Here is a 24254-nt window from a genome sequence, read left to right on the forward strand (position 1 = left end):
GCGACATGATAGGAGTTTATAGGACTATGCATGGCATGGAGAAAGTGGAGAGAGGCAAGTTTTTTCTCCCTCCTAACACAAGAACTCGAGACACCCAATGAAGCTGAATGTTGGAAGGTTCAGGACAGAAAAAAAAACCTCTTCGTGCAGCACACAGTTAAACTATGGAGGGTAGGACACAAACCAATGGCTTCAAGTGATAAAGGAGATTCCGACTAAACGACAGAAAGAACTTTCTGACAGTAAGAGCCGTTCGACAGTGGAACTGCATCCCTCAGGAGGTGGCGGACCGAATCTGCTTCCTGCCACCCAAATTTCAGAAGACTTAACAAATTCCTATAGGAGAAAGTGAATTTGTATTTAAAAGCCTAGATTGATTGATTGATTGATTGATTGATGGATTCATTCATTCATTTACAAGCGAATTACTCTACCCTCCCAAGGGAAGGTCTTGGATGTGCCTGGTGGGATTAATGCCAATCCCCCCCACCTTTTGAAATGCAGCCGCCACCATTTCCCTTATCCCAACCCCATGCTATATCACAAGCTGCTTTTCTCAACCCAGCCCTTTGTCTGCCCCAAAGCCTCTTTTGAGCAGCCTCTAGGAATGTTTCGTGGGTAATCCGGACTCGGCGCCTCCCCTGAGAAGGGCTGAGACGATCCCCTCGTAATACATGCAACTCAGATCTCCTGTTGTCCTAACAATTGCCAGCTATTTAAATCCTAATCTATTTGGTGCCCAATTTGGGGGTGGCGGGGGGGGGGGCAGAGAACCAATTAAAGCTGTGTTGGTACATCTCGGGTGGAAGACAGGAGCACCATCCGGCCATGCAGTCACCCCCCACTTCCACAGAGAACCCACTCGACCCAGGCACCACCACCCTCCCAGATCCCCCTCGACCTGTCATGCCACCAGTGCAATCCCACAACTGGCCTTCAGATGGCAGCAACTCCTCTCCTTATCCAAGGGGGGGGGGGTTGGAGAAAAGGATGAAATAATGAAAGGGGGAGCGGGAAAGAGAAATGTTTGGCAATTTCTTCCTCAGTTCTTAGGACTGATGCTGCCGCCGAGATCCCTGCAGACTCCCACCTTCCTCCTGTGGCTCATAATCCCTTTGGTGGGGAAAGGTTGCCGTCCCTTCCTTGTTATTTGCAATGCACTTAAATTAATACATTTATATCCCACCTGTCCTCTGAGGAGCTTAAGGTGGCACTCTCTGTCTCCATTTATCCCCGCAGCAACCCTGTGAGGACGGTTAAAGACTGAGTGTGTGTGTGTGTGACCCAAAGCCACCCAGTTAAGACCTGAGTGAGGATTTGAACCCAGGTCTCCCAGGTCCTAGTCTGACACTCTAACCTAATGTGATGTTCTCATTTCCCCCGCTTGCTTCAGTGATCCACCTGACAGCTCTCATGGGCTTGCCAAACCCAAGGTTCTCTCAAGAGCCCAAAGTGGGGCAGCAGGAGTTCAAGGGAGGGATCACCAAATCTCACCTTGCAATACTGCAGGGCACATTTCCCCCCAACGGTGCCTCTGGTAGGGAGGCAGTGCGGGACACCCTGGTCGGCCTCTGCACCTACTGCAGCCGCAACTCGCTGCTCTGAAGGGAAGGGCTCATCTTGGACTAGCGAAGCAGACTAATTCCTCATCCATGACGCCTGGACCTGAAGTCAGCATCCACCTTAACACTGGCAGAAGGCGGAGAGCCCCACTGCCTCCACCATGGCTCTCTACCTGAGGACCCCGGCCAACGCAGCATCTGGCTGAGCTGGCTTAACAATGGGCATTACGTGTATTTTAATGAGCTGGATAAAGTGACAGCTTATCCGTCTTGGAGGCGTGGCAAGTCAAGTGTGTATTAACTTAACAGTGCTTAGCTTTTTTTTTTTTAGTTGTTATTCTGTTAATGTTAATATTGTTTTATAGAGTATAACTACCACATTGATTTGTGAAACATATACTATGGATTTTGGTGTTAACTGTGATGTTTAGTTGTTGTCGTTTTAGTTGCTGCTTCGTTAACAGCGTTTCATAGATTGTAAATATGATTTATGCTGTGTTTGTGCTGTTCCATTATGTTACTCTTATTTATTGTTTGTAAGCTGCTTTGGGATTCATTTGTAAAGCGGCACAGAAATACAATAAGTTTATCAGTCCAATCAATCAATCAATCAATCAATACAACGCCTTGGGCCATTCCAGCCTCTCCTGGAACATTTCTTTTAAAACCATTAAAAGTCCAAAGGAAGCGGCCTTATTCCAGGTCAGATTCTTTAGTCTCCTACGGATGGCTTGTTTACTGAGCATGCAACCTGATTTGCTTGCCCAAAGTTATGTGAAGATAATGCAATGTCCACTCTTTACTGGGATTGCCTGGCGCTGCCTGTGCATTTGTAGAAGCAGAAGAATATTGTGATTCTTAAATGGATTGGACAAGTTGCCAAAACCTTGTTTCAGCCCACCATCTTGGGTTAAAATGCAGGCCAGGGTCCTGGTGTCAACAAAGACGGCTGCCCCACCTTGTGCAGAGTTTGGAGGCAGCCAAGCCTCGAAAGAATAGATGGGCGGACAGACTGACCGTTTCCCAAAATATACGGAAGATTTGTTCTGATTTTTTTTGCGAGGGAAGTTACACAACAGTGAGCATTCTCTACAGCACCAGCAGTTATATACGTCTTCCCATTAATCACATTTTGCTGTTGCTTTCCTCACTGCAAAAAAGCCTGTTGTCATTTTTTAAGTGGATGTGTTGCACCTGAGTGTTTCGACTAACGCTAGTAGTGCAAACCTAGATTTCTGGTGACTGAAATCCTTCCTGCAAAATGCTGAAAGTCTAGAGGTGACCTCAGTCCCTCTAACCCGGCAGTGCGTACTCTGATTGGTAGCATCTCTCCAAGATCTCAAGACGACAAAGGTCCTTTCCATCACCTGATCACATTTTAACTAGAGAAGTTGGGGATCGGACCAGGGACCTCCTGCAAGTCAAGTGTGTGCTCTGCCACTCATATTAACATTTCATGGAAGGAAATTTGTGGTTGGGATGTTTTGTGTGTGGGGGGGGGGTATGTGGATATAAGTTGTTTTTCCTTTCTGGGAGGAGAGGAAGTGTTTGTGGTGATTAAAAGCAGCCGAATCAGTCTTGGGTTCCATTCCAGCCCTGCCCTGTCGCTGGGCAGAGTGAGAAAGCCATCTCAGGCAGCAAATTTTAGGTATTAGGAAAGGGCAGGCAAATTCGTAAGCTCCTTAATCTGCTGCTATTGTCTTTCTACTGCTAGAGAAAGGAAGTGTCACATTTTCATCTTGGATGCTTACGCCAGCACTTGTGCAGTATTGGTCACAGTAAGAGCATTGGACGAGGGCCTAGGATTCCAGGGTTCAAATCCCCACTCAGGGAGGAATCTCACTGGGTGACCTTGGGGCCACCCAGTCACAGTCTCTCAACCTAAACTACCTCGCAGGGTTGTTGTGAGGGGGGACTGGGGGAGAACTGTGTACGCCACCTTAAGCTCTTTGGTGGAAAGCTGTGTAACAGAAAAATAGATTGAGCAGCAAAATGTCTTGGACCAGCCCTGCTTGGGAGCAACTTCTGATAGCAAACCCCAAGTCCCTTTCCTCTTGACAATTTTTGCATTTCCCACCTCTTTGTCCTTAAAGTGAAGAATGGAGAAGGGCAGGTGAGAATGGCAAAAGTCTGTTTTTCTTCTCCTAATGTGGCCCAAAAGCACACACACACCCCAGTCTCACATTTGCCACTGTGGCAGAACACCTGTCCTGGCCTCATCATCCAACCCCCAGCCAGTCTCTGCCCCCATTTGCAGACCCCCCCCTCTCCCTCGCCCCCCCCCCCGCACTTCCATTTATAGCCACAGCCCAGGCTGCCCTCCCTGACTCCAACCCAGAGGCTCTTCTTGCATTGCTGTGCCTGGAGCCCTCCTCCCCCTGCTGCTGCTGCTCTGAGCTGTTGTGAGCTGCTTGCTTTTTCTGTGTGTGGAGTCACCCACCTCTAGGAGGAGGGTTGCAGCCCACTGCAGTCCTTTTTGGCAAGGCAAAAAGTTTATCTGACTTTATAAAAGAGAAAGAGAGAGAAGAAAGAAAGAAAGTGACGTAAAAAAATCTTAAAGAGCTCTTTGGCAGCAGATTATCTGGGAATCGGACCATGTGAGAAGAAGGGGTGTACAAAAAGACAATCCCCGGTGCAAAGTGACCCATAGGATCCAAAGCAAATGTAGGTGGGATTGGTGAGGCCGGCTTGGATGAGCCAGTGCAGGAGACACGCTCCTGAATCCGCTGGGACACGCCAGGTATTTTACGCTTTATTCTTCCCCCCACCTCTTCTAAATGCAGATGCCTAAAAGTGCCCTGTGTGGTGATTATGAGACAGATGCTGGGGGGGGGTCTTTTCTTTCGCCTTCCCCAGCAGAGCTAATTGTGCTTTTGCTCATCTTGATTTTCGATCTTGATTTAAAAACAAAAAACAAAAACTGAGATGGCGATGGTAATGCACACCAAAAAAAGAGAGAGTCTGTATATATTTGCATGAGAAGCTTTTAAGCCCCTGCTGCACTTAAAACAGACAGTCAGACAGTGAAATGTTCCTGCAACTCCAAGGGACGGGGACGGACGGACAAGGGAGCCTTTTGAATTTATTTATTTAATTTTTTGTTTCAAGTTTTGCTTGAGTTAAGAATGTGTTCCTTCCTCAGCTTTTCTGTCTGTACATGCTTCCTATCTCTGTTATTAGTGTCAGCGTAGAAAGACGGACGAGCAGCGTGTTTCAACCAGCATTTGAGTGAGTGATCGGAGCAGCCCTTAGCCATACTGCAAGATGCAACCTCATTATTTTAGAGAGGGGGCAGGAGGGAGAAAAAGTGTGCTTTAAACAAAACAAAACAAAAAAAAGTAGGGACAAGACATTTCAAACAAGAACAACAATCCAGTTAACTTGGGTGCCTTGCTTTTCATGTTGGTTAAGACAGGAAAAACTGCAGTAGCTTACCTGGCAGCTTACTGATGTCAAAATATTTCATATTTTCACAACACCTCTCTCGCTCACACACCTGTACAGGTGAGAGGGGTATGTGGGTGCCCCCCTCCATATAGAGCAAACGGAAGGAGCTTATTTTGGTGACAAGTTAACGATGCTTCACTTGAACTGGACAGAAGCAAAACAAATTTCACAACGTGCATGGGTCTATGAAAATTACGAATGTGGTATAAAGTGCAGGATGGCGGGTGCTTTTGACCCCCAAGGACATAAAAAGATTGGGAAAGCTGAAAGGGAGAGAGATGCAGCAGATGTGGAAATATCTGAAAATATCTTTGGGATTCTTTTGTTTCTTAAGACAGTTGCAATGAGAAAAAGGCGGCCCATTACAGCGCAGGCAACAAAGGACGGGACCCTGGCCCCCGGGGGCCATACATAGGCAGGAGGGAATGAGGAATGTCACTGTGCCTTCTTAGTTCCGATCTGTTCTCAAGGAAGATGGCCATCAAAAAATAAATATATCCCCTCTTTCTGTTTTTGACCTGTTTTTAGGACTTTGGAACCTGGTGGGCTAATTTAAACATGATTCCTAGTACACATTCTCACGTTCTTGGCATTACAGCGCCATGCCTCTTGATAGCATAGCTTGGCTCTGCCTCTCCTGGGGAACCAGCTGAAAATCTGGGAATCAAGAGTACATATGTGACTTTAAATTTATAAAGGACCAGTCCAGCACAGGGAAGGGCTGTGGCTCAGTGCGGAGAGCAGATGTAGGAAGTCCTGGGTTCAATTCCCAGCATCTCCAGGGCAGGCTGGGAGAGTTCACTGCCTGAAACACCGGAGAGCTGCTGCCAGTCAGTGTAGGCAACATGGAGCTAGGTGGTAGTTTATTTTGCCTTGGCAAATCTTCCATGCTCTTTTTTTTGCATTGTGTTTTAAATGGAAACTTGAGTGTAGACCAGCCTTCCCCAACCTGACGTCCTCTGGATTACAGTTTGTAAACTGCCTTGCATATAGTAATATAGTAAGGTGGTATACAAAATAAAAGTGAAATGAAATTAAACTCTCATCGTCCTCCAGCAGCATGCAGTTTCTGGCTCAGTTTTCCAGCTGGAGAATAAGCTGCCTTTGTTTGAGAGGGTTAGGCGCAAATGCAGTTGACATTTTGCTGGGTGTTCACTTAGGTTAGGGGCAACAATATGCAAGCAATTTGAGTTTCACAAAGCTCTGCCTGAAGAAGAATGCTGTGGAATGCAAAAGCTTGTACACATGCTTCACTAACTCTCGTACCCAACAAGGTAGGTTTTGAAAGATAAATTAAATCACAGCAGTGGAAGCCTGATTCAGAGAAATGGTCCACCACCGCAGAATCCTCTGCCACAGAACGAGGATCTTGGCTTTAGGTGCCTTTAAAGAGTCACACAATTTCATGGAGAGATAAGACTGCAGAAAGCTCAGAGATAGGATAGCCAAGTGGAACCTGAATGTACAGAGGTGGTTTACCTCTGAGTAAGTATATGGGAAGCAACAGCTGGAAAGAAGGCTGTTGCAATATTTTCCTACTTGTGGGTTTTCCCAATGGAGCCTCTGGTCAGCCACTGTGGACACTGGATGAGATGGGTCCCCTTTAGGGACTGGTCCAACTGCAGGGGGATTGCTGTGTTCTTACACTAGATTGTGCCCGGCACAGGAAGACATGTGGAAGTGTGTGACTGCACAGGCTTCTAAAAGATACTTTGTTCTGTTTATTGTTAATTAATTAGAGTGCTGCAGAACGTAATGAGATATAACCAGTGGTCTTCTTGGGAGAAACGGTTCATATTCCCACAGTCAACAAATTTCTTTTGGTCCTTTCTACAAACAAGGCAGAACATTTTAAAGTTTGTTTTCTGCTGTGAGGGAGCCCGTCATGAGCTGGTCTCTCTCAAGCTGCGCACGGCTTGAATGTGAAAAACAGCGAAAAATGGTCTTTGCCCAAAGGAGTCTGGAATCTCCACAGATTCGTCAGGAATGCAGACCATAATAAATAACAATAACAATAAACATAGACTCAATTGTGGAAAATTGAAGGTTTGTGCTTTTCTAGACAATTGGCTCCGGAGCTTGTTGTCTAAGCTGGGAACTTCAGAGACTGTTTTTTGTTCTGACTGGGAAGCTATGATTGACCCCCAAAAGATACTAAAAACAAGCTTTAAAAGATGGCTGGCAGGCAAAAAGCCACCGCGCCCCAGTGCATCTGAAATGTAAGGGCAGATGAGAGGGGAGAGAGAGGAGAGAGAAAGAGACAGGATGAATGAACAAGTCAAGACTTCACAAGTGTAGCAAGAATGAAGTGGGGAGTGGTTTCATAAATGGACCTACAATCTACAGGAAAAACAAGGCTGAGGTCAAGGAAGACTTCTTAGAAGTGAGGAGAGGGAAAGGGAAGGAAGTATCTGAGCCAGAGTTTTGGAGTGGCAGCGAAGCATGACCCTGGGTCAAGGAGGTCTGCATGGGGCTGGGACAGATTTTGAGAGCAAACCCCATCCTTTGGGTTTTAGATGGAAATGGATGGATGCCTCGGCCTGAATCCAGAACTTGGTTCTTAAAGGTTGCTATGGGGTGGATCCTTCTCTCTTTTAAGGGGGGTCCATAACTCTCTGGTAGCAGCCTCCGCTTTGCATGCACAAGAGCCCATTCACCCCCCCCCCAGCACCTCTAATGAGAAAGGGACCAGGGAGCATGTGATGCGAGAAGACTCTTCTCTGCATGGGGAGCCGCAGCCAGTCAAGAGTAGACAACATTGGGCCAAGTGGACGAATCACCAGATCTGGTAATATGGCGCAGAACGGTCACAGCTCAGGGGGGCAGAGTGTATGCTTTGCAGGAATAAGGTATCTGCTTTGATCTCTGGTATCTCCTGTTAAAAAGATAAGCTAGCATGTGATGGGAAACATCCTCTCTGACTATGAACCCAAACAGACATTGCCAGCTAGAAAGACCAAGAGCATGACTTGGTATGAAGAGATTGCTCTACAGCTTCCCTCCCTTCTGCCATTGGAGGGGTCACTTTATTGCACAGATTGTAGCCCAGGTAGGGATGAATGTATTTGTCTATTTCTCTTAGTTTCTCATTTTTCCAGCCTTAAATTCTGTTCTCCACATTTCTGCGTTAACTTGCAATTATCTTAAAAAATCCTGATGAAAATGAATCAGCAGATTAGGACCTAAATTTCTCCCAACGTACAGTTTTTTGCCACTGATTTCCCCATGTATAATGCTTCATATGTTATTTTCACAAATGTATGTGGTTTTTATGCACGCCTAGCAATTTTTCTTGCAAAATATGTGGCTGCTGAACTGCATCGCAAAATTCAGGTTAGCGTGAGAATTTCAAAGGACAGTTGCGTTCCAATTTGCTTTGGGAAATTGCTAATTTGCTAGTTTTGCATTGAAACCCAAACTGAACCAAATTCCTCCCCATGGTAGCAGATTTATGAAATGTATTTTGCTAAACCCTGTTCCAAGCATCCATTCTTCCAAAGGAAGTTGGCCCCATCTAGCACTGAAGACTCCCCAGTGAATGAAGCAAGTGCTCTCGGGCATAAAATGAAGCACAGCTAAGCGCAGTGACATAAGGCGTTTGAGTTATGTACTGAATCCCAAAGAGAAGGGAAATATTATCTCACAAAACCAAACACAGACCCACTAGCCCCATTCAAAGAGCCCCACTTTATGGTTCTGCTGCCAAAATGGTGGAGGAGAGGCTGCCAACCCCTATCGGACCACCATCCATGGTTGGTAGGCTTGGCTTTGATAAGTCAGGAATGTACCAGCCTCCATTAAATTGTGTGCGTGTTTGTGGGTGGGTTTCTTTGTTTTTTTTACCACTGGGTGAGGGAGAGAAATGGTTCTCTTTTTTTGCAAGTGAAACTGGGGGAAAACTTTTAAGCTGTACTTTGATGAAGATTTGGTGTTTGGCTGTGAGGGGCCCAACAGAGTGGCCTCGAAGACCAGCTACCTATCCCTGGCCTGCAAGAAGCATTTTAAATGCAATTGCCTTGGCCCACGGCAAAGTTTCCTTTTGAAAATAAATCACCCTGAGTAATCCCCACTCAAATCTGCATGAACTACACAGTTAGATAACAGCCAGGCTACCCATATACATTCATTCCTGAGGCCGGGGAGGACTCTGCACTCTTTCCCATATGAGTCTGAAAAACCGAAGGGGTGAAATCTCAGGTGTTATTTCTTTCGGCAGGGGCCTGGCATGGGTAAAGTGTGGGTAACTACTAAAAATGCTCCCTAAAGCAAAGTAGCTACTAACATGAGTTTGGTAGTTACTTGAAGCTACTAACATGAGTTTGGTCATGCTCTTGATCTTTCTAGCTGGCAATGTCTGTTTGGTAGTTACTTGAAGCTACTAACATGAGTTACTTGAAGCTACTAACATGAGTTTGGCCAAACTGCGAGAGGCAGTGAAGGATAGGCGTGCCTGGCGTACTCTGGTCCATGGGGTCACGAAGAGTCGGACACGACTGAACGACTGAACAACAACAAAGCAAAGTCTGGATTCAACCCCTGCAGGATGCATCCTACAGGGAATGCTTGATTTTTAGAGGGTTTTTTTTGGGGGGGGGGGGTTAGTGCCAGGACTTTGTGTCTGGTTCTTGCGAGGGAAACTGAACGTTAAGGAGCATCTGAGCTTACAGAAAGTGCCTTTTCCTCCTCAACAACTTAAAAGCATAGCCAGCTTCCACACCTGCAGATCGCTGATTAGGTGTTGTTTTCCAGACTGACCCCTGGCACTTCTCCTCCATAGCAATCAACTATCAGACAAGAGGCTTCCTGGGTGAAAAGTCCATTGAGGGGCAAGGGTTGCATCTTGGTGGATACAACAACAAACTTTATTTATTTGCATAGCCCACAGGCCGTTGCATCAGAAAGACACATATTACAGATACTGATAAAAACCATATATAACCAATAAAACGAGCCGAATCGGGATTCGGCAGAATTAAAACAAGAATAAATGAGATCTTAATTATGAGGGGGCACTGTTATTCAGCTGGCAGCCCTCAATTTCATGGCCCTCTCAACAAATCTGGCTACCTTCTCCGTTGTCTGGGTATTCTGGTCTGCCAGGAGGAAAAAAATAGTATATCCTCGGGCGAGCGGCCCAGAATGGCGAGTATAAGTGGCGTGACGATCTCAAGTCTTTATATAAGGGGCAAGACAGGAGTACATGTGATACAGTCTCCACATTACCGACTCCACAGGGGCAGAGTCGATTCTGGAATGGTGCTTTTGAGAATCGGCCTTCAAGAACAGCGGAAGGTAGCACATCTAAATCTGGCCAACGTAAAAGCTTGTCTATATTTTGGAATAGTTAAATTGGACAGGTATGCCGCCTGGGAGTCCAGGTAGGAGGGGGGAAGATGACTGTACCATGCACTGAATTTCTTAATGATGGCCAGGTTATTTTGCTGTTCGATATTCTTCAGGTGGCATCCTGGTGATATAACACATGCTGTTCATGCAACAGGTCTCAAGTTCACTCTGCGGCATCCCCAAGTAGGGCTGGGATAGCGTTCTCCTTGCGATCCTTGCAAGCTGATGCTGGTCAGTGTAGACATTATTGAACTAGATGGACATATGGCCTGATACTGTACCAGGCAGCTTTTGTTGAGTAAGTCAGACTACTCAAACGAATGGGGGGACCCTAATGGCTCTGAGGGAAGGACCCATAACTCAGAAGCAGGGAACCTGGGTTCAGTCTGTGGCATCTCCAGGTATGGATGGAGGAGATTCCTGCCTGGAACAGGAGAGAGCCACTGCCAGGCTGCATGGGCAATACAAACCGAGATGAGCCAATTGCCTGACTCTGCATAAAGCAGCTCCCCATGTTTCTATTCAGATCAGCCCTTTATTAACAACCTAGGGGACTGGAATTTGTTCATGGCAAGAACCACAGCTCAGTGGTAAGGAGGGATTTCCTCCCCCCACCCCCCAAGCCGGAGCTCACAGGATCTCAGCTCTGGCACTTAGAAAAATAGCATTGGTGATAATGTAAGCAGAGGGTCTCAGGTTTAATCCCCAACATCTGCATGCAGGGCTCAAACCACTGGGAGCCGGCCACTGTAGATGCTATGCTAGATGGCCCAGTGGTTTGCCTTGCATATCTCCTTCCCACATTCCACAGCAGAGAAGCCTCTTTTTCCTTAGCTTGCCTCTGAGCAAAGGTGTGCCTGAACCCTCCAAATGTCTCCCAGAGCCCCTTTCAAGGCTTAAGCTGCGCTTGAGAAAAAGAGCAGCCCCAAAGCCGGGTGCACTTTCCAGGTTGTATGTTTTTTTATTAGTGGTGCTTCCAGCTGTTGAGGAAGAGCCAGCCAGCCTGTGTTTGCGTAAGAGTGACCTTTTCCAGCGGCTCAGAACAAAAATAGATAGTAATAAACTCTTATCCTTGATGCTGTTCGCTTGGAGGACCTGGAAAGTGTTGGATGGCGACGGGCAGGACAGCAGATGGCGAAGGAGCCAGTCCCAAGGGGAAGTGAGCCCCAAGGGGTTTAGTGCAGACTTTGCCAACCTGGCGCCCTCCAGATGTTTGGACCACAACTCCCAGCATCACCATCAGCTAGGACTGATGGGAGCCATGGGCCAAAGCATCTGCTGGGCACCAGGATGGCGAAGGCTTGTTCAGTAGATACCTGCTGCCCCAAACTCTTGACATGGCTGTCAAGAGGACTGCGTGTCTGGTCTTTCTTTTTTAAAAGGTGCCTGGGCAGCCTGGCTGTTAAGCAGACCAATCCACAGTTGGACGGGCTGTCGCTTACTTGCCTTCAGCAGTCCAGTGCTGTGCCACTTGGAAAGTGTTTTTTCCCCCATATCAGCCCATAAATTTGTTGATGCCATTTTTCTTTTAAAACTGTGAAATCGCTTTGAGATATTTTACGGGAAGCAATTCATAAATGAAATCAAATACAGAAATAATACAATATAGAAACAATGGAATGGCTTAAAGCACTATCCCTGCATACATATGGAGGCTCCATTCAGATATTGGGATGCTAACTGCGGTTGATAGCCCTCTGCTGCTGCTCCTTTTTGGAAAGCTGCCTTAAGGTGGTGGCCGTCACCACGTCCTGTGGCAGTGAGCAAATTCCTTTTTTTTTTTAATAAAGATTTTATTATTTTCCATATATAAACAAAAGAAAAATACAAAAATACATAATAAACAATAAACAATAAACAACAACAATAACAATGACAATAACAATAAACATAAGAAAAAACACATACCTAAACATACACATATCTCAATAATCTTCTTTTTTCTATCTTCTTTGCATACATTGAGACTTCCCCCGTTCCCCCCACTGCATTCAAAATTAATATATAATTTGGGTGGCTTTGTATCTTTTTCCATAAACCTTTACCATATCTCTCAATAAACTTTAAATTAATTAAACAAATATAGTTTCTCACTTAAACTCAATATCTTTAAATACTCTTAAACATTTATAACATTCACATCTAAACTTCTTCTACACTATTTTATCTGACATAAACAAGCTAAAGCCGATTTTACTAGCTAATTCTGCTCAAATATTCAATTTTACACATTTAACTAAATAATCCTTGAATTTCTTCCAATCCTGCGACACCTTCTCCTCCCTCTGGTCTCGGATTCTCGCGGTCAGTTCGGCGAGTTCCATAAAGTCCATTAGCTTCATCTGCCATTCTTCTACTGTCGGCAGTGAGCAAATTCCACCAGCAAATCCTAAACTGGCTATGGAATTGAGCCGTAATTACAAATAAGTTACTTATAGGTATATTAAAAAAAGGTGAGGCACTGGCAGGATGTGATTCAGCACGAGCCCAGGGTGGCCTTAACCGAAGCCGGCTGTGGAACAGAACGTGAAGATGATTGTGGAAAGTTCTGTCCAAGGGTGCCTGTGACTAGTGGGTCATTCTCTGTCATTCTATCCAGTCCAATCCAGAGGCTTAAAGTCCACCTGGGTTGCTTCTCCGCAATTGCACCTGGCACTGAATTGCTCTTGCCCAGGTTGTGAAATCACTGGGCTTCCAGTGCCAGCGTGATTTTTATCATTTTCGGAGGCTGGCTGAGCCCTCCAGCGGCAGAGCTCCGAAAGGATGTCCCAGGCGTGGGATCCTCATGGGAAAAACTGAAAGTATTCTGTCTCCTGCTCTGTGCTGTTTGCTGCCTCAGGGTCTTTGTAGATAGCTGTGTGCTAGTTGATGATTAACCAAGGTATGACAATTGCAACATGCGCATGGCCCTAGAGACCCAGGTTTCTCTGCATGGGGAAAGGAGCTAGCAGGTGATTGCATGTGGAGCCTTCTCTGTGTCGTGGAATTTCAGGATTCGGCAGGTACCAACCCTTTCTTCTTTCTCCTCTTAGAAACTACTCCCACCTGGCCACAGCTGGGAGATGCTGATACTGGATTGTTGATTTGAGCCCTCTGATCAAATCCTGTGGGCTGCATGAGACAGATCCTCCCCACTTTCCCCCTTCACAACAATCCTGCAAGGAAGGTAAGGCAGTGAAAGTGGGCCAAAGGTCACTTGGCACTTCGTGGCAGGGTGGGGATTTAAACCCAGGTCTTGCCAATTAAATCCACAGGATGTTGCTGTGGGATGGGTGAGGCTGATGAAAGTTGTAGCGCAAAACATCTGGAGGCACAGCTTGGTGACGGCTGGTGAAAATCTTCACTCTGTCTATAATAGGAACTGGCCAGGTGTCCCTACTCCTCTCCCAGAAGAGCATTGGATGGAGACAGGCAGCCGTGTCCCCAACACCTGATGATCTGAGGGGGGGTCCTCTCTTTTAACTGTTTTAGCTACATGCCGCCCATAGATCATTAGTTTGCCCAATGCTTTTTCAAAGAAGCCACTTACGCTAGGCTTGTCCATCACAACACCTTGTGCCATGGGTCAACTATATGTTGTGAACGGAAAGTGCTCAGAAGTTACTTTCATGTCTCTTGGGATGTTGCTCCTAACTCCCAAATTATGAAAGTTCCTTCATTCATACTTGTGGTTTTTGGTCAGATTCTAGCAGTTAAGTGAGTGTTACATAAAGAAATACAGCTGTTTGTCTGATGTATCACGCACAAAAGTTATGTAATAACCAGCAATAGTTTTTTCATAGAACTATAGAACTGTAGAGCTGGAAGGGACCCCGAGGGTCATCCATTCCAACCCCCTGCAATGCAGAAATCTCAACTAAAGCATCCCTGACAGGTGGCCATCCAGACAGATGGTGCCCATAACTGCACACAATACTCTGACCGAGGCAGAATAGAGTGGTACTATTACTTCCCTTACTTACTTATAACATACAGAAATGCATTATATTAGGGGAAAATACTTGCAAAAATGTGTACATTAGTCAAAGCTGCATACAAAAATCAGTTTATTAGGGGGGAAATGAACTAAAGCGCTGAATAATTTTCATGAGGATTTTTTAAAAACAAATTTCCAGATTGCTGTAAAAATGTGGAGAACTGAATGTAAGATTGGAAAAATGAGGAGCTGGGAGAAATGAAACTGACAGATCCTTCCATCCCTTCTTGTAGGTAAGGCTCAGACCCAATGTGGCACCTTCTCCAACTAGCAAGTCATATACCGTATTGGCCGGAATATAAGCTGCACCCACAAATAAGCCACACCTCTAAAATTCAAGACGGGGGGGGGGGGGAAGAGACAATATCTGAATATAAGCTGCTCCCTTAAAATGGGGTTACAGGGTGAAAATTGCTGTGGTTGGTAGAATTGTAACTCCGAGCCAATTTAAGCCTTTGATCTTGCAAGCCCACAAAAGTTACCGTACAATCGCTAACATCGCTATTCAATCGCTACAATTCTGCAGGCACTCAAGCTCGCAAATTGGCAATAAAACTTTTTTTGTTCCGTTTTACCGTATGTCTGTTTCAGCAGCGATATCGTAAAAGCCAATTTTTGTAAGGTCGTGAATTTAAGCTGCACTTTTATCTTTTCACGGTCAGAATTTGTTTTTTTTTTGGGGGGGGGAGTGCGGCTTATATTCTGGCCAATACGGTACTGTAGGAACATAGGAAGGTGCTTTACAGCATCTAGACCAAAACTGCATCATCCGACAGGCTGCAGCTCTCCAGTGCCTCAGGCAGAGAAAGGTCTTTCACCACACCTGCTTATCCATTTTGACTGGACATGCACGGGTTTGAACCTGGGACCCTCTGCAGGCAAAGCAGTGTGCACTGCCACTGAGCTCCTTTCACTCTCTTAGGAACCGATGATGCTTCCTTATACCAGGTCAAACAATCTGCCCATCTAGCTTCCTGGCAGCCATTATCTGGGGTCTCCAGCAGAGGTAATTCCCATCACTGCTACCTGAGACCTTTTAACTGGGGGGTGGGTGGACTCAGGACTATATGCATGGTGTTATGTATTGGGTTAAACACATGTTTTGATTCAAACCAATCGTAGAAGCGTAGGTGGACGAAAGTTCTAATGGCAAGCACTGTCAACTGCCAACTGGCACTGCTTGCTGGGGCTTTTCAGAGTGTGTTCTTGTTTAATATGGGAGTGAGCTGTTGAATAACCGAAGTTGCATTGGGCTTCCGACTTTTCCTGAATATTTAATACATGCAAAGCAAGAGGTTCTACCACAGAGCAATAGGCCCCCCCCCAAACATCGGCAAAGTTTCCAAGATTTTCGGTGCTCATCACAGCACACCGTATCCCCACAATCTCAGAGTGGACGGTGGCTGAGGAGAACAGAGTTCTCAGGGGGAGGGAAGGGTATGCTTTTGTTGCATTGGGCCACTGCTACACTTTCATTGAAATAGCTGGAATTATGACAGTTTAGAGTTCTGTAGCTGGGAGGAAGGGAGGGGCTTTAAAGAAGCTGATCTGGTAACGCCAATGTTCAATAAGCAATGCTTTTTAAAAACCACACAAGCACGGCACCACATAAATTAAGAGGGCTGGATACATTGCTTTCATGTTGCTTTATGCCAGAGGCAGTCAATACCTCTGAATGCCCGTTGATATGAATCACAATTGGGGGAGAGTGCTGTTGTAGCACTCAGGCCCTGCTTGTGGGGTTTGTGTCGGGGCACGCAGTCAGCCACTGTGAGAACAGGATGCTGGACTAGAAGCACTGTCTGATTTGCGCATTCTCAAATATCTTGGTTTTATTTTTCTAAGACTGCTTTGCACCTAACACAGCACACCCTAATGTTCAAAGCCAGCTTGCATGTTCAACTGTCCTGTAAATTAGACCGGTATTATACTCCCCACAATGAAGACAGGGTGGGACAGAGGGAGTATGGTGTGACTTGAACCAAAAATGTTCTGGCTACGGCACTGCTCACGTGGCTGTTAGATCATTCTTCCCCTATTTGGCCAGATTTCCGTTGGCACAAGACCCACCTGATTATAAAAACAGAAAGGAGAGGTTATTACAAATAATGGCCGGGTTCCAAAGAGCTACTTTGGGCGCGCCTGAGAGTTTGAGTAGGTCGAATCGTGGCAGCAGGTAGTAGCAATTGGACATGAAATCAGAGCATTTGTGTCCACTGAGAGGGATCACAAAACAGAATGAAAAGTGGGAGGCAAGGATAGATTCTTTAAAAAAATACTATTAAAAGAAAAAAGAAAAGTCAGTGCCAATTAGACTGTCACTGCAGGGGCAGAGGGCAATAGCAGCATCTTTTCCTACAGTAGTAACAAGAAGGCCAACCATTACTGCAAATCTGGAGCAAGATGCCAGTAATTGGAAAGCACCAAGAGAGCCAAAGTCCATTGCCTATGTCAGACTGGGGCTTTGTCACTATCAGAAGAGGATGCTGGACTAAGTGGGCTTCGGTCTGACCCAGCAGAGCTCTTCGTATATTCTTAGGAAAGGGCCAATTAACCAGGTGGATGCAACTCCATGATAGAAATGGGAACTGCACAGACCTGGGTCTGCTTCATTGGGATAATAATTGTCATGGCTCTCCTCATGCTTACATGGGAGTAAGCCCAACCAAAAGCAACAGGGCTTGCTTCTGAGTAGGTGTGTATAAGGCTGTACTGGAAGAGGAACGTTTTGTTCTGCCTGGTAATGTAGATTTATCAATGTGCACACTATAGGGTGGTATTCAATGTGAGTCATACTCTAGAGTAGACTTACTGGAATTAATGGACTAACGCAGATCCATTAATTTCAGTGGGTCTACTTTGAGTAGAAATTAGTTGGGTGCGGTTTGTTATTCTTAACTGCAAGTAATAGCAATGTCTGGCCCTGCTGCAGGGAAGGCATTTTGAGGTGCCGTTGAAGATTACATTCACGCCACTGTTTGGTGCCAATGATTCTTGGTTTGACTTTAACCAATTAATTGGTTAGCTAAATCAATTTTTAAAAATTATCAACTGACTAAATGGCACCCCTGATTAGGACTTTTTAATATAAGTTAATTCTTTTTAATGTAAGTACTCATTTAAAAACAAACAACTATGAATGGCAGGCAAATTCTTAGGAAAGGTTTTTCTTTCTCACTCCCATGCCATGAGGAAGTTTTAAAGAAAGCTCTTGTTGTGATGTATGCATGCCCCCCATCTACAAACTAATACAGTATGCTTCCACCCCCTTCAGAACTAATATCTCATTCATATCCAGATTAACTGCAGATAGTATTGGTTGAATGAATCAAGTGAAACACACACACAAAAACAAATCCGATGTCTGAGCTTTTCTTCTCCATACCTCAACTTGAATGCTGGGGGGCTGGGGTGGGGTGGGGGGTTCACAAGGATGTTGTGCAAGTAAGTAAAATGAAATGATTTGGAGACAGTACTAGCAGCAACATCACTATTACCCGATTATGTGCCCGTTCCTTGCTACTGGCATATAGGGCTGGCCCTACTATTAGGTGGACTGAGGCAGCTGCTTAGGCAGCAGACACTGAGGAGCAGTGTATCAACCCACCCCCATTTTGCCTGAGCTCCCTAAGCTGTCCTGGGGCTCCAAGTGTGGTAGAGGATGCGATCCCATTACCACCACTGAAGTAAGAGTCACCCTGGTTGGGTTGCGTATATGGAACAGTGAGAGACCACCACCTTGTCCTTCACATCAAACAGCAAAATGCCTTTAAGTACCTGCGTCATTGCAAAGAGCTGAACATTGCCTTCTACAATCTTGCCGCTTACAATTGTTCTTCTATCTCATTATTAAATAAAAGAACAGAAGCGTTTCATTTCTGTACACATGTTTATGTAAAATAAGACCATATAACCGATCGATAAAATCTTGCCATTTTGTTTTTGCCTCCGCAATTAAAATGTTGAGCTGCCTGTTTCCTCAAACATGTTGCAGGGCCCACAGCTGAGCTGCTGATGCTGGGAAACCCACGAAGGAATCTGTGGCTGGAAAGGCGGTCCTAGTGGAAGTCCCCTGCAGATGGATAGGAACGCTGCCTGCTAACTTACTGGAATGGAGAAGGCAGCCCCCAGCGAGACCCAGCCCCTCACGCCTCCAAAGGCCTCGAACTGTAAGGAAGGGGACGACTGCTCGGAGAACGGACTCCTGATCAAGATCACCGAACCTAAATTCCAACTGGCGGAGGGTGCAAACCAAGCCCACCCTAGCCAGGGAGAAAAGGAGGAGACAACAAGCCCTGTGTCCAATGGGATTTCAGGAGCCCAGAGCCCAAGTCCTTGCAATGCGACAGGGGGCAGCGAAGGAACCCCTCCCACACCCGCTGCTCCCATGACCACCACCCTCTGTGTGGCAGAGGGTCAGCAGCAGCTGGAGTTGCATGAGAGGGAGACTTGGAGCAAGAAAGTGGACTTTCTCCTCTCTGTTATTGGCTATGCAGTAGATCTAGGAAATGTATGGCGCTTCCCTTATATATGTTACCAAAACGGAGGAGGTGAGTGTCCATTGATTGATTTGATTCAATATTTGTATTCTGCTTTTCCAAATACAAATGTTGAGCTCAAAGTGGCTCACAAGAGTCAATTACCCTGCAGCCCCCTGCTTAATCTGGGCACAGCGCTGGGGCCTTGCTCCTCTAACATATACTGGGGGTGGAGCAGGATGGTGGTGCTGTGAACTAACATCTCCCCCCCCCCTGAAAAATCTGCAGCACAAAGCAACCAAAGGCCAAGCGATAACTGGAGGTAAGGCTAATTGCAAGCATTTCTTTGCAATTAAATAAAGAATATGAATATACATTTATTTGCTTGAGACTCATTCTCTCATGCCACCCAGCATTCCCACTTAAAAGATGCTGATGGGCAGGGCTGGGCAATGTCAGGTTTTCAACATTGCAATGTGTCGCCAGACAAACATCGCAACCTGGTGATATGCAGCAACAAGCTGCGTTGGCTCCAGCCCATAAGGCACGGGGTGAAACTGTCGCAACTCTCACTGCAGGAGCTGAGGGGCTTTCATCCCAGCAGGTCAGGGACAATACAGCTTGTTTGCATTGCTCAGCTGGCGCGGGGGGGGGGGGAAGGCTCCCACCCCCCAGCTGAGTGAGACCTATGCCTCTCCAGCTTGCACGTGAGGCATAGGGGCTCGCTCAGGTGGGGAAGCAGCGGCAACAGTTTAAAGAAGCCAAGGAAGGAATAAGTTGTATTGGCCTGGTGATACAGCTTGCTCCTCCCTCTGTGGCATGAGGGGCAGAGCGTGATGGTGGCTTCATCCGGCAGTATAACACAGGTGAAACCGCTGTTGCTCCTGAGTCCCTCTGCTACCAGCGGCCCGATGCTGAAAGTGGCACAGGTAGCAGAGAGACTCAGGAGCTGTGTCGGTTTCACCCGTGATATACTGCCAGGTGAAGCCGTCATACACGGTCCTGGACGATGTATCACCCAGGCCTACTGACAGGTAACAAAAACAATACACACTCCAAGTGGACTCTAGCATGGAAGCAACCTGTATTCACTGAGGGATTCTTAAAATCACTCCTGGAGCTGTGGACAAAATAGGGAGCTATCCCTAAAATAGCCCCATAAAGGCTGAGCGGCACGAAATGTTGACAACTGGCTGGAGAGGAAGATAAACAGATCTAAGAAAGGGAAGAAACCGCATTGTTGCCTCGATAAGGTCATTTCCTGACTTGTTCATTCTGATAAGCTATTTTGAAATATCCTCAAGATGGGAGGGAGAGCTGGCCACAGGCATCAATGGAGATATCAAAGAGCTTAATGTAGTTGGGACTGAACACACATACTGCTCCTCCCCCCCAAAAAAGGCATGCACAACTGAGCATGCAACAGGCCAGCAAGGATTCAGCTGGCTGACTGGTGGAAAACTGGGGTTAGGGGAAGGGGAGCAACTGGGATCTTGAACAGCAGTACTCCACACAGCAACATTGTTGTTGGAACACCCCCACCTTGTTCCCTCTATTTCTGGCATTCAGAGACCTTTGTGGACGCAATGCACCCCACAGGCACAAGAGGGATCTGCCAGCATGCTTGGGGAAACACCAATTGGGGGTGGGAGGTCAAGGGAACTGAGTCTTCTGGGGGAGGGCACAGCTGATCGGCTGGCATCTTGATCAGAAACACTCCATGCTGCAATATTTTGTTGCGTAGGCCACTTGTTACCATCCAATGCCTCTCTGAATGGTGTTTTAACATTGGTCCCTTTGATTCAGGGGCTTTCCTCCTCCCGTACACAATCATGGCTATCTTTGGAGGGATCCCACTCTTCTACATGGAGCTGGCACTGGGGCAGTATCACCGAAATGGATGCATCTCAATCTGGAGGAAGATCTGTCCCATTTTCAAAGGTAACCCTCTAGGGGAAATCTTTATTCTCAGGAGGACTTGTACGTAGAATTCTGAGTCTCCTGGCATATGTGGAGATCAGACGTCTTAACACATGTAATTCTGCCTTTGACCCTCAAAATCCACGCATAAAAAGTTCTCTACTTACTATGAGCACAGTTCCCAATAAATGCTCAGACATGGAAAATGACTGACAATGCCATTTTATATGCTGTTGCCTGTGCCCTCATCCATGTTTTTTATGGCATGTGCTGGAGCTCCATGTGTTGCATGGAAGCCTCTACACTACAACAGATCGCTGAATAGGAACACCAGAGCACCCGTCTTTCTGATGTTTATGCCAGCATTTTCTACCTATCCAGGAATTGGCTATGCCATCTGCATCATTGGTTTCTACACTGCCTCGTACTACAACACCATCATGGCATGGGCCTTGTACTACCTCATCTCCTCGTTCACGAGTGAGCTGCCCTGGACCAGCTGCGAAAACCCCTGGAACACCAACAACTGCACGAACTACTTCTCCAACAAGAGCTCTGCCTGGACTGCCAACTCGACCTCCCCGGCAGAAGAATTTTACACGTAAGTGCATGTAAGTGGAGAGACGGCCATGCCAGAATAAGGTGGAGCAGGGTGGGTGGGGAAGGAGCTTTTGAGGAGGGGCGGATGTGTTAAACCCTATGCTTTCTTTATATGTAGGCACTGGCTCAGGTCTCCTAGTTAGCAACTGCTTTTCATGAGCATCAGTGAGGGTTAGTGGTTCATTCTTTATCCTTGCAACAACCTCTGAAGCTCTCTGCGACATCAACCTTGGTCATTCCCTAACTAGGTGCCAGAACACACATGGGTGCTGCAAGAGATCTGCTAGAGCTGTGAGAAACATGTCAAAACACACAAGGTTCCTAAGTGCCCAAAGCACCCATGAACAGAGGAGAGTGCATTCTGGATCTCTGGATGACTCCCTGCTCTGTTCTCACCTCCTTCCAATCTGCCTCTGCTTGTGGCACGGGTAATTCTGTCAAAGTTCCGCACTGAGCAAACCACCACTCCTGATATAGAAAAGCAAAAGAATTGTCCACCCTCAGAGAAAGCTGCCCATTGTATCTCTGCATGAGTCACTATTCTGAGCGTAGCCCCTCCCAAACAGAAAGCCTACTTAGAATTGTGACTCATGCAGAAACACACAGGCCTGGTTCGCATTTAACACTATGTCATTGTTCATTTATCAAACCATGAATTAAAAACAATTTGTCCTACAGATGATCAAACTATGACTTGCTTCTCCAAAGCCTCTTCTGTTTTCCAGCCACTCTTGCCTTATTAGAATGTGAAGTGTCTGGGGTGGGGTAGCCAAAAAAGCCAAGGGTGCTGTTTTCACAAGTAGCACCAAGCCATAGTTAAAATAACTCAAGTTTTAGAAGCCAACAGTATACCATGGCTTCAAGTCACAGTTTGTTGACGGTAAACAAACCACAGTTAAGGTACAGTGGTACCTCTGGATATGAACACTTCATGTTGCATTTTTTCAGGTTAAGAACGTGGCAAACCTGGAAGTGTTTACTTCTGGGTTTCACTGCACGCGCACAAGCATTCTGCACGCTTCGCACATGCACAAAAGCACTGCTCTGGTTGCGGACTTTTTGGGGTGCAAATGGTACCCCGGAACGGACATGTTCGCAACCAGAAGTACCACTGTACTGGGCAGGGTCTGCACATGTTTAATAAACCATGGTTTAATGTTACATGCGATCCGGGCCATAAAAAGTATGCTTCACTGAGAATAGGTTATTCTTAATAGTATAGTGTATAAAGGAAGCCCTTTCGGGGTATAAGAATGAAGTGGCATCTCCCAATTTAATCAACGGGGGAAATGTGTGCCAGAATTGTCAGAAGTTAGAACCGCCCCGCCAACTGGTTAGCCGATTCCTTGAAACTACTGTAATCAGGCCTGGCTCAAGATGTATGTACATTGTTTTGATTGCGAAAGAAAGGAAATCCAAACCATTTTTGTTAAAAAAAAACTAACTGAAGTAAATAACTGCCACTTTTTGAACAGCACTGGCATAAAATTGACATGAGGTAGGCAGCTCTAGGCTGTTTTTCCTTCTCCCCCGCTCGCACCCAGGAGCAAATCTTTAAATGGGGGGAAGCCAATGTGGTTCCCTCCAGACAATGTTGGGCTCCAATTCCCATCAACCCCATCAGCAGCCAGTATGGCCAATGGTCAGGGGGATGGTGGAAGTTGCTGTCCATCAACATTGCAAGGCTACCCTGTTCCTGACCTCCCGTTTGTTTGGCTTGCATCCAACAGTCACGTTGATGGCAAGTTCCCAGTAGCGAACCCCACTCCATCCCACCCTCAGGACTCATGGACTTTAAGCAAACGTCACCCACTTGAAATGATCCCTTTAGAAAGTCTGCATCCCAAACGACCCAGTTTCCTTTCCATTTCAGCCGCTACATTCTCCAAGTGCACAGATCCAAGGGGCTGGATGACCTTGGAGGAATCAGCTGGCAGCTGGTCCTCTGTCTGATGCTTATCTTCACCACTGTGTACTTCAGCATCTGGAAAGGAGTCAAAACATCTGGAAAGGTGAACAGCAAGGCCAACAGCAGGAGGAGCTATGCCAGGATTGTATCTGGTGGTCAGGGATGGAAATCTGAAGACCGGGGCGGGGGGAGAGGCTCATGTGGCCCACCAGGATTCTCCATTCCTTAGTGCCTTAGGGGTCTTCCCAGGCCACACCCCTTCATCAGGCCGCACCCTCACCAGCCCTGCCTTGTCCCCTTCTCAAGTGCATTTAGCTGACTTGAATGTGTTCTTGACATATGAGAATGTCTCTTGCTTGCCTGGCTAGAGACTGGAGAGATGGTATGTGCGGGTGAGCTTGCAGAAACTTCTGGCTTTTGCATGGCTAGGATACAGATTACTGTACACAGCAAGTGTCCCATCCGTTTTTACCTCTGGTCTAGTCCAAACATGGCATTTGGCCCCTGGAAGGTTGCCCATTAAGGGAATGCGGCCCTCAAGCTGAAAAAGCTTCCCTACTTCTACCACCAAAAAGAGGGAGGACACTTTCATGTTCCTGACTGGCTTGAGAAGCAGCTGGAATGATCTGAGAGTATTCTGAAGTTACCCAAGCTGGTGGCCTCCTGTGATCTTGGCTAGCATCCAGTGAGGATGTCACCATCCTTCCTTCTGGCTGTGTGTTAGGAAGGCTTTTTCTGTACAGAAGATTTGTCAGTGTCAGGGGTGCAGACACCACAAGCCTCCCAAATATGAGGTAGCAGGCAAGGTGCCACTAGGCCAGAAAACTCCATCTGTCCCCTGGCAGCAGGTGAAGAGGAAGGAAGTTCAGACTCAGGGGAGTCTGTGCCACCTCCTTGGGGTGGGAAGAGACAGGGCTTTGGCACAGGATGGGATAGTTCATGGAGCTGGCAGAAGCGACCCCCAGAACTAGGGATTGGGGGGGGGATTCTATAACATTTGCACATCTCTGAATTTT

At 46.5% G+C, this 24254-nt stretch overlaps 1 protein-coding gene across 4 annotated transcripts in view; it reads left to right on the forward strand.

Annotated features, from left to right (window-relative positions):
• The first annotated feature begins 3913 nt into the window (after window positions 1-3913).
• Window positions 3914-24254, forward strand: part of SLC6A4 (solute carrier family 6 member 4) — a 37788-nt gene continuing 17447 nt past the window's right edge. The window contains exons 1-5 of one of the 4 annotated variants that reach the window (XM_033172322.1): window positions 3914-4302; window positions 18326-18881; window positions 20616-20750; window positions 21111-21330; window positions 23203-23341. In XM_033172322.1, the coding sequence (XP_033028213.1) occupies window positions 18443-18881; window positions 20616-20750; window positions 21111-21330; window positions 23203-23341 (933 nt within the window). In that variant the 5' untranslated portion in view covers window positions 3914-4302; window positions 18326-18442. Of the gene's footprint in view, window positions 4303-13277; window positions 13358-14533; window positions 14565-18325; window positions 18882-20615; window positions 20751-21110; window positions 21341-23202; window positions 23342-24254 lie in introns of those variants that run through there. The other 3 variants (XM_033172325.1, XM_033172323.1, XM_033172326.1) reach the window with 3 other exon arrangements.

This window comes from Lacerta agilis, chromosome 15, assembly GCF_009819535.1.
Source record: "Lacerta agilis isolate rLacAgi1 chromosome 15, rLacAgi1.pri, whole genome shotgun sequence".
Classification (NCBI taxonomy): domain Eukaryota; kingdom Metazoa; phylum Chordata; class Lepidosauria; order Squamata; family Lacertidae; genus Lacerta; species Lacerta agilis.